This window comes from Scaptodrosophila lebanonensis, unplaced genomic scaffold, assembly GCF_003285725.1.
Source record: "Scaptodrosophila lebanonensis strain 11010-0011.00,11010-0021.00 unplaced genomic scaffold, SlebRS2 tig00000098-arrow-pilon, whole genome shotgun sequence".
Taxonomy (NCBI): domain Eukaryota; kingdom Metazoa; phylum Arthropoda; class Insecta; order Diptera; family Drosophilidae; genus Scaptodrosophila; species Scaptodrosophila lebanonensis.
Genome location: NW_022060568.1, coordinates 1,592,350 through 1,603,013, shown reverse-complemented (window position 1 = coordinate 1,603,013; position 10,664 = coordinate 1,592,350). Strand labels below are relative to the sequence as shown.

Below are 10,664 nucleotides of genomic sequence, written 5' to 3'. Positions count from 1 at the left end.
TACAAGACACTGTGAACAGCTACAAAAATAACAACAACAACAACAATTTTTTTGCATATGATTTTTTTATAAAATCTCGAAACTAAAGAACAAGAAACAAGTGCAATATACCCAATAAACCCAACCAGCAGCAAGGGGTTAAAGTGCTGAAGAACCTAAATTTTTTTCGTGTGTGTGTGTGTGTTTCTGTTTCTCTGTGTGTGTGAGTGTGTGTGTGCGCGCGAATCGCCGACGGCAAAATGCAAGCAACCAAAATGCGCACACCCTTCGCCATTCAAGAAATTCTGGGCCTGGGCGTTGGCAACGCCGCTGCAGCGGCCTATCAGCAACAACAACAACAGCAGCAGCAGCAGCAACAATCAGTGCAACAGCTACAACAACAACAACAACAACAACAGCAACGCCAAGCCACATCACCCAATAATGGCCAGGCACTAGCCACTACAGCAGCCACACCAACCACCACCTCAGAGGCGCCGCTTTCACCAGCAGCGACGCCACCGCCCCGCACCGCCAACACGCCAGCGAGTGCCACCGCCAGCTCCGGTCAGCCACAGCAGCATTCATCCTCATGTGGACCACCGCCGATCAGTGGACGTTCTCAGCGTGACTCACGCGACTCACGCTCCATATCGCCGGATGTGACGCGCTTATCGGCCGCCGCTGCTGCCGCAGCCGCCGCCGCCGCCGCCCACTGCCAACTACCCGTCTTCAATCCAGCCAATTTCTATGCAGCCGCCGGCTATGCGGCCGCAGCAGATCCGAGCAATGCGGCTGCCGCCCATCACCATCACATGACAACCCTGGCAGCTGCCGCTTACCTGCGTGGCTTCCTGCCGCCAGGCTTCAGCACGCCCCACGAGTTTCGGGGACATTTTCAGCAGCACTTTGGAGCCCAGTTTGCAGGTGAGTTATAAAAAAAAAGAACACCTTTCGGGAAGGGATGAACACACTCAATTGTTGTGGAAAATATTTAAATACTCGAAGGTCTCAAATATAACCGATTAGTTAGTTCAGAATGTGCGCCATGTTCCTGAACCTAAAATCGGAAATAAGGAAAAGCAACGAAAATAGTTCCAAGATTCTGGTCAGACAGGCAAATAATCTGCAGACAAATTTATACAGATGCACATGTATGTGAATGGTTAAATATAAATATATTCTTGTAGGCTTCGGCGGATTTGTGTGCCAATGTTATTGCCTTACTGATAAACTGATAAAACGAATCACTGATCGCATTTACTGAAGAATGAATCCCTTTTCATAACCTCAAAAGTAGCATAATTTACTGACCCCGAATAGGAATAGGAGAGAGCTACAATAAAGGTATTTGAATCAAGATTAAGAAAAGTGCTTTTAAGAGCATTGAAATCAAACCCTTGAATCCAAATTCTTCGTTATTGGTCGAATCCTGAAACTATTGAAATAACTTAACTTAACTTGTTATATAATTTACAATCATTTCTGGAGAATCACTTCTGAAGACATCCTTTCAACTTGAAATTTATTTAATATTCATTCTTAATTTCAAAATAGAATCGAATTCCAGAGCATAATATCACTGAGTTTCTAATGAACAATTGCTTGTATTATATTGCTAGTGAGACTTATAGTTTGTTTTACTCTATTTATCCAATTGTTAAAGATCGCTATTAGCGCCGGCGGCTTGAGGACTTCAAGTGGCAATTGTGCGCGGACATTGGCCAGTTTTAGATTTCGTTATAAGATGCCAATGATCTGGTGTCTTAGTTTGTTCTGAAGAGCCAGGATCTGCTGCTCAGATCTAGATGACATGCCTCCAGACGCGACCGAATGTTGATCTATTACTTTGCAGTGGAAGCCTTACACTTGGGAGCTCTCCTATTAAAAGTATAAAAAATGCGTTACTCTTGCATTATTCCACTGCTTTGAAATCCACAAATCGAGATGAAAATAATAATAATAATGAGAAGCTGAGAAAAGACTTGGTTTCTTCAGATCGAATTAGTTTTCACAATCACAGACAATTATGCAGTTGGTGCTCTAATTAGATTTGTCAGATCTGCAGTGCTGGCATAATGCTTAACCGTTAGCTAATTAACAACAGCCGACTGTTGCATTGCCTGAGAGGGCGATGGAGAGGCAGAGGGGGAGGGAGGCGCAGAGATAAGGCCAAAGACTTGTGGTTGCACTTGAGCGCCGCTCAATGAGCGTCCCAGTCACTTGGCAGATGCACAGCAACAACAGCAACGAAAGTAATAACAAAAACGCACAAAATGCACGCAGCCAAGTGGCAATACACACATTCATACTCACACACACACACACGCACTTGTATATACATGCACACAAACGCGCTTTAGGCGCAACTAATAAGCTCGAAGGGGTTGCTGTTGCCCGGGCTTTAGATTTCTCGGCTCGGCTGGCTGGGCATCAAAATTAAAACAATAAAACAACAAATTAAGCACACGTTCAAGCAAACACACACACACAAGCTTATTAATACACACACTACCATATACATATATGCATATATACTCGTATATATGTAGCTACATCGACGGCAATCCTGCTTCAAAGCCTGTCACAAAGGTGTGAAATCTCACACACAGACGAGCCGCACGATGCCTTCATCGATTGCTCTGTATATGCCCGTGTTTGTGTGTATGTGTGTGTGTGTGTGTGTGTTGGTGGGTTTGCGTGTCGCTAATTAAGCGCATAATTTACAATGCTTACTTATTTAAATCAGTCAGCCATTTGCCTTCGCTTAGCCATCAGGCTCAACCATAAACCTCATAAACCTCCTCTGTTTCTACTTCTACGTTGTTCCGTTTTTAATTTCCATCGTAATTCGATTTGATAAATTTGAAATAAATTTATAGTAAGTTATAAGTATATTCGATTTCTCGATTAATATTATATCATCTGATAAACAGCTTGCGTTAAAATATTTTGTTTCTTTTATTAAAATAATTCATTCATTGCTGAAAAAAAGAAATCAATCATCTTTGTTCGCTAGTTGCTTATATTTTTGTTAGGAGCTCTAAACAGCTAAGCAACTTTAACTCGGGAGCATTTTTCAAGAACTAAAATTAACTGTACTTTTTTTTTTTTTTTGGCTAATTTTGATTATATTTATTTATTTACGTGCATTGCTTTTCACACAAGCAGCAGACATCTACCATAAAAGTTGGAGAAATTCACTTATATATTTTATTTGCACATTTGAAAGATCTTATACATAATTTGTGATTTTTTTGTAAAGCAACAATTATGTGACAGTATTGTTTTAATATTAAATCCACAAAAAAATGCAAATACAATACAGATATTGCGAAGCATATCCCCTTAGAATAAATATTATAGCCTTAATTTTAGATAAACCCAGTTTTCAAACCCTTTCTATAATAAATGTTAAATTATTCCTATACATGCGATGACATTATCACCGCATTTTTAATGATCATGCTTATTAAATACGTCACTTATATATTTATGTATATAATGCCTTTATTATGACTACAACCACTCACAGATATCTTGTAGTTAAGCATCCGATTTTTGGCCCGGGCTGTGGCGTTGCAATCTGCTCGAATATGAAGCGATAGTTTCGCGAAGTAAACTCATTTCGTAGGAAATGTTCTTAGATAAGTAAATACAACGATTTTTCTCCCAATTGACAAATATTGCCACTGAATGCCAGGCATTCAAAGAGACTTTAAAAGAAGACAACAACAACATAAAACTAAATAAACCACAAACGCAGTAACGGCCCGAAAAAGACGGTCCCATGCTAATATAAACAATTGCTTAAGTTACCTTTGTTTTCATTTTCCATAACAAATGCAAGTGAGTTTAAAAAGAATAAAAATTAGCAACAGAACTGCGCTTGAAATAAGTTGATTGTTTTTTAACTTCTTTTTTTGAATTCACATTTTTTCTGGCTAACAATCGAAACATATATTCTTGTAAAGGCATGGTTGAGGATTCATGTGGAGTATGCTGCTTAAATGTCATTCACTTAGGATCTAGCCTAGCTTTTTTCTTGTAATATAGTAGTATAGTGTTATATATTTGAGGAGATAACTACCTCTTGCTGTATATAGACCACCTATATATAGCAATTTTATGATTTAGTACTGCTCCTTAGTGGACAGTTAATCAGAAGGAGTTACAGAGTAGCTGACTCTTGCCACTCTTATTTAGTAAACAGTAACGCCCACCAGGCACACACATACTCGCATACATATGTACAAGTATGTACTCGTACCTAGTAGCTGTGTATATATGCACACTTTTAATCCCAAGACATGACATTTCATCGCAATTCCCGAACAAATTGAATAGCTGCCTCTGCCACAGTCTCTGCTTCTGTTTCTTTTTTTATTTTTCCTCTTCATTTTTTTTTCTGTGGGTAGGACGAAGGCGTTTACAGTCTGAACAAATACGTGTGTACATGGAAAAGGTGGCCCATACGCACTTAATTTGTTAAATTTTCACACTTTGTAACATCTGTTGTTGTTGCTTTTCCTTTGCAGCTTTCACTGTTGACCTTTTCTATTGCCTCTTTCTACAATTTACAATTTACTCTCGGGGCTCAGCGTAGGTGGCTAAACAGTTTTCTTTTGTTTGCACAACGGCGCGAGCTGTTGTTGGTGTTGTTGCCCAGGGCCAAGCTGCAAAAAGGCAACGTCTTGTCCTTTTCTGCCAGCCAGCCAGCCAGCCAGCCAGCCAGCCAACCAACCGCATACACAAACACAGAGCAACAACAACAACAAGAACTACAATAGCTCGGCCATATCGGGCAAGTGTTAGTTTCGAGCTAAAGGAAAATTGTGTACAAAATAAATCGACTCAAGTGGTTAACCGCAAGCATCAGACCAGACCGACCAGCAAAGTAGGAAAGTAGCAAAGTAGCAATTTTCTCAGTAAGTAGTGCCAAGTTGGAAAGGATGAATGATATAATGTCGCTGCTGGGGCTCATGTTGTTATCCTTAATTTGAGTGGCCATTGAGGCAGAGGCTGCTCCTCAGGCGGCAAGGTGGCATCCAGGCATCGAGGCATCCAAACAGCCAGGCAGTCACGCAGGCAGGGAGGCTGGCAGCAGGCAGGGAGGCTGGCGTGCAGTTAGCCAGCCAGGAGCGTTTCAGCAGTTGCCACTTTTTCACATTTTGTAGCATACTTTTCTGCGTCGCCCAACCGCTTTCCCGTTTTCTTTTAATAAATATTTATTTTGAAGTCATGTAAAGTTGCTGCCGTGTAGCAAGTTTCTCTCCACTCCTTGTGCGTCCTTTTCACTGTTGTTGTTGTTGTTTCTCCTGCTGCTGCTCGTGTATTTGCTGCGTCAATGTGTTTCTTTTTTTTAGGGTTCGCCATATCGCTGTCAGCTGCAGCAGCACTTGTCTCGCTATATTGCTGCTGTTGTTGTTGTTGCTACTGTTGCAATTATTGTTGTTGTTTATGTAATACCCACAACTATTTTTTTACACATTTACGGAGAGAGCAGCAAGAGAATAAAAGAAGTAAAGGCAGGCATAAGCAGAAGTAGTGGCGGTAGTATTTGTGTAAAAAGTCAAACTGTCTGCCGACTTGCTGACTGGGCTGACTTGTAAGCCATTTTATTGTTGTTGTTCGTGTTGTTGTAGCCGTTGCAGCTACCTTGGTAAGAGTCCCAGGCAGACGCAGCTCTTTCCTAGCCCATTGTCAGTCTTTTGTTCGCATTTTTTACCTCATTCTTCTTTTTCGTTCGGCCTTAGTCATGATCATTTCTCCCTCGCCCGCCTGCCAGACTGGCTGCCTTTAAATGTACAGTGCTGGATGACTTATGATCTGAATGCAAATAATTGCGCGCTAATTGATGCAGTAATTGGGCTTTAACTTAAAGGTTTTAGCTGACAAATGGACTATTGTGCGTGACATCAACTAATGGGATGTACCCATCTGTAGAGGAAAACAATGAACATTTCTTCCTGTCTTCTTCTTAAAATTCAGTCTCATATATAAAGAAAAACTCGAAAAAAGATTTGTCTTTAATAATATTTAACTTTTCCGATACACATTTAATTGCGCTATCACAGAACATTCTTTTTTACAATTCCCGAACCAAATCATAACCGTTATTCGCTCAACAAACGTATTTTAAACACATTTCTATTTAAATTATTAAAGATTTATCTGCAAAAGATGAATATTCAAGATAAATATTATATAGATTTTAATTAAATACCAAAAATAAGGTGAGACACAAGCTAACAAATACCCTAATAATCCTCTACATTATTATCTACACGACTAAAAACTTCATTGTGATGAAGTTCGATAATCTCTGGCATCTTTCTTGGTCTAATTAAGTCGATTTCCAGATCAGCCGATGCCTAACCCTTACCAAGACCAACTCAGCTATAAGACTGCTCTGCAGCTGGTTCCCTTATCTCCTTCTTCCGTGTAATTTGCCACCCAACTCAGCCGACTATTTTCGCACACGTGTCCGGCAAGAACCGAACAAGAAAAAACCGCAGGAAAATCAATCGCACCAATTTGGAAATGTTCGCCACAATAAAAAGAAACCCAAAATCCCTAAGAAATGTACGCGATAAGCATCAGCAAGATATATATATTATGATAGTGCACTTCCGAAGGGTTCTTTGCCATTTCCTGCCACTCACACACGCGCAGACACACAAAAGTATAGTAATTTGATAGTTTTTCGCACATTTTCTCGACAGCAAAAAGTAGAGAAAAACAGCGAGAGAGAGAGAGAGGGGAAGAATAACAGAAAATGTGAAAATTGGTGTAGAAAATTACTATATCAAGTGTTAATTATGTGACAATGAGTCGGCCAAAAAGCAAGGGCCGAAGACCTTCGCGGGTCCCACATGAAACCCACACGGGAAGGTAGGAAAGAGCCCAACCACTTAAGCTATTATTTTCTTAATAATTTTTTAATTAGAAAACTACAAGTTCAGTTTTCACGAAAAACGACGCAAAGTAAACAACAAACATAAACAAATAGAAGGCAGTCAGCGATAAGTTTCTTTTCTATCTCATTTTCAAATTTTGTTTCCAACGAAATGCAACCGAAAGTGGCACGACGTGGATAAACAGCGACAGCAGTGCTAGCTGTGGCAGAGCCAAAGGCAAGTGAAAGAGACTAGAAGTGAAAAGAAGAAAAAAATTGATGACAACAAGTGGCAAGCGTCGAAAGGAGCGCAGTTGTTGAGTGGCAACAACAGCAGTGGCAGAACGGCGACGTCAGCCGCAGCCGCAGCCGCAGCAGCAGCAGCAGCGTCGCATATGGCAGCGACTTTTACCCGCCTGCCAAGCGAACTGTAAGCGTCCAAGTTCAACAAATTGCCTGCCCCTACCATTGCCTGCCTGTCTGCTTGTCTGTTTGCCTGCCTGGTTGCCTGGCTGCCTGGCTGCCTGGCTGCATGATCAGCCAAATGTGGCAGCCACTTCAGACCACAGACTGCAGCCAACTGCAGCTCTAACTTCGGCGTGTCGTCATCATTATCATCATCGCTGAGCAGCGCACATTTTCTAGGAAGTACTCGAGCCTCGAGCCTCGAGCCCCGAGCTCTCGTGTAAACAACTCGCAGAGATTTTCCTTGTTGGCCTTTTCTGCCTTTGGCATCGCCTGGTGGGCAGCTGAAGCCGTAGCCGTAGCTGTAGCTGAAGCTGCAACTCCATGTCTGAATGACTACAAGGCTAGTCAGAGCATCAGCCAGCAATCAGATGTCGGGTCTGTCTACTCTCCACTACTCCTGGCTAAGTGGCTTTGTTCGCCAGTTAATGCGCCGGCGCACACTCACACTCAACCCCACCCCACCCCCACCCCCACCTCCACCTCCACGAGCACCACAGCCTCCATCGGCCCGCTCATTCGCCACTACAGCCGCATGCACTCAGTTTCTGCATGATTTGCACTAAGCCCCGACAAACATGGCCCGAAGTGGCTTAGGAAAGTACAAAACGCATTGGCCAAAAACAGCGCCACTTAACTTGCCACAGAAAATCCAGGGAGACAAGACCTGCACAGTGGCGCGCATTTGCCATCCATCAAGACACAACTGTTCTAGACAGAACTGGAATTGGAATGGATTGCTCTTCATATGGTGGTCTTCATTAGTCATACATAGGTTCATCGAAGTACTAAAAAGATTTCCCATTTATGCCATTTTTCCCACTTTTCTGTCTCCATCTCTCAGACTCTCCATCTCTCTCAATTGCCAAAATCTTTAAATTGATTTGATTATTTTGCAAAAGTGCCACAAAAAAAAAAGAAAACATAGAAGCCAATCATTTCTCTGTAACAGCAGTTTACAGTTTATAGAGGACTCTTGTCAGTAAAGTACTAAATTTAAAGAAAACTGAGGAACTTAATGAGGTCAAAATAGAATCTGAGAGCAATAGACGGTACTGATCTCTCCGAAGAATAGAGAGCAAAGTAAAGAAAGTGTGAGAAAACAATTATACGACCATGGATATGGAGTCCCAGCCCGAACATTCACCGGAAGTTGCAGGACCCGGTGTATTAAAGCCTAAACCAGCGACGTCTCATTCAAGCAGTGATAAAGAAAATGAGAAATGCAATCCTCAGAAGCGCCCCTACGTGTCAAGTGGAGGTTCCACAAACGATGATAATTTGGACGTCTTTCCGGAATCTAAGAGACGGTTGGTTCAAGAAAAGCATTTGCCAGCAGTTACTGAACTAGACACAGGGGAAGTGATAGCTGGAAGTGGTAGCCGATGCGTTACCCCGGAGATCGTGAGCTCAACTAGTGACAGTTCATATTTGTCGCCACCACGCCCGATATTTTCGCCTATCACACCACCACGTCCGATCATGTCAAGCGGCAGCTACACAAGCTCCGATTGTGTCGAACTTTATTTGGAGTCCGAATCTGAAGATGAGTGCAGGCGCAATAAGCACTCTCCTGAAGGAGCAGAAAAGGAATCAGGCAGGCCATTGCGAGGGTTCACGGACAGTTTACCGAACCGGAGCACATCTTATGATGCAGTGGATGCAAGAGCATTCCAAGCTCCAACAAAGCCGCGGATGGGAGTGGGGCATTCCATAGCCCTACTGCGCCAAGGCTTGTTCAGTCAAGTGAAGTTTCGCAACTCTTCAGAAGACGTAGACTCTCTACAATTTGAGGAGCAGCGTGAGGAGCATTCCCCCGAAGTTAAGGGACCCAATATATCTGCCTTCTTGCTGGAGGAAACGAAATCTGAAAGCGTTTCGACTGAGTGGTTCAAAACTAAAGCTGATCCGAAGCATTCTCCAGCAATTCAAAAGCAGCGTATCTGCGAAGAACATCCAACTGAAGTTCCAGGAGCGGCTGAATCTGCATTACCAATGGGTTCAAGGAACTCAGGTATAAAGAGTGTAGACTCTCTACAATTTGAGGAGCAGCGTGAGGAACATTCCCCAGAAGTTAAGGGACCCAATATATCTGCCTTTTTGTTAAGGGAAACGAAATCTGAAAGCGTTTCGACTCAGTGGTTCAAAACTAAAGCTGATCCGAAGCATTTTCCAGCAATTCAAAAGCAGCGTATCTGCGAAGAACACCCAACTGAAGTTCCAGGAGCGGCTGAATCTGCATTACCAATGGGTTCAAGGAACTCAGGTATAAAGAGTGTAGACTCTCTACAATTTGAGGAGCAGCGTGAGGAACATTCCCCAGAAGTTAAGGGACCCAATATATCTGCCTTCTTGCTGGAGGAAACGAAATCTGAAAGCGTTTCGACTGAGTGGTTCAAAACTAAAGCTGATCCGAAGCATTCTCCAGCAATTGAAAAGCAGCGTGTGTGCGAAGAACATCCAACTGAAGTTTCAGGAGCGGCTGAATCTGCATTACCAATGGGTTCAAGGAACTCAGGTATAAAGAGTGGAGACTCTGTACAATTTGAGGAGCAGCGTGAGGAGCATTCCCCAGAAGTTAAGAGACCCAATATATCTGCCTTCTTGTTAAGGGAAACGAAATCTGAAAGTGTTTCGACTCAGTGGTTCAAAACTAAAGCTGATCCGAAGCATTCTCCAGCAATTCAAAAGCAGCGTATCTGCGAAGAACATCCAACTGAAGTTTCAGGAGCGGCTGAATCTGCATTACCAATGGGTTCAAGGAACTCAGGTATAAAGAGTGTAGACTCTCTACAATTTGAGGAGCAGCGTGAGGAACATTCCCCAGAAGTTAAGGGACCCAATATATCTGCCTTCTTGCTGGAGGAAACGAAATCTGAAAGCGTTTCGACTGAGTGGTTCAAAACTAAAGCTGATCCGAAGCATTCTCCAGCAATTGAAAAGCAGCGTGTGTGCGAAGAACATCCAACTGAAGTTTCAGGAGCGGCTGAATCTGCATTACCAATGGGTTCAAGGAACTCAGGTATAAAGAGTGGAGACTCTGTACAATTTGAGGAGCAGCGTGAGGAGCATTCCCACGAAGTTAAGAGACCCAATATATCTGCCTTCTTGTTAAGGGAAACGAAATCTGAAAGCGTTTCGACTCAGTGGTTCAAAACTAAAGCTGATCCGAAGCATTCTCCAGCAATTCAAAAGCAGCGTATCTGCGAAGAACATCCAACTGAAGTTCCAGGAGCACCTGAATCTGCATTACCAATGGGTTCAACGACATCTGGTGATAAGAGCCCTAGCATTATCTCACCGCGTCTTACCCGTACTATTT

The 10,664-nt window shown here is 42.6% G+C and overlaps 1 protein-coding gene across 1 annotated transcript in view; it reads left to right on the top strand.

Moving 5' to 3' along the window:
• The first annotated feature begins 239 nt into the window (after window positions 1-239).
• Window positions 240-10,664, top strand: part of LOC115627960 (homeobox protein abdominal-A) — a 32,759-nt gene continuing 22,334 nt past the window's right edge. Inside the window, exons 1-2 of the mRNA XM_030523853.1 lie at window positions 240-296; window positions 432-906. Coding sequence (XP_030379713.1) covers window positions 240-296; window positions 432-906 — 532 coding nt within the window. The remainder of the gene's footprint in view (window positions 297-431; window positions 907-10,664) is intronic.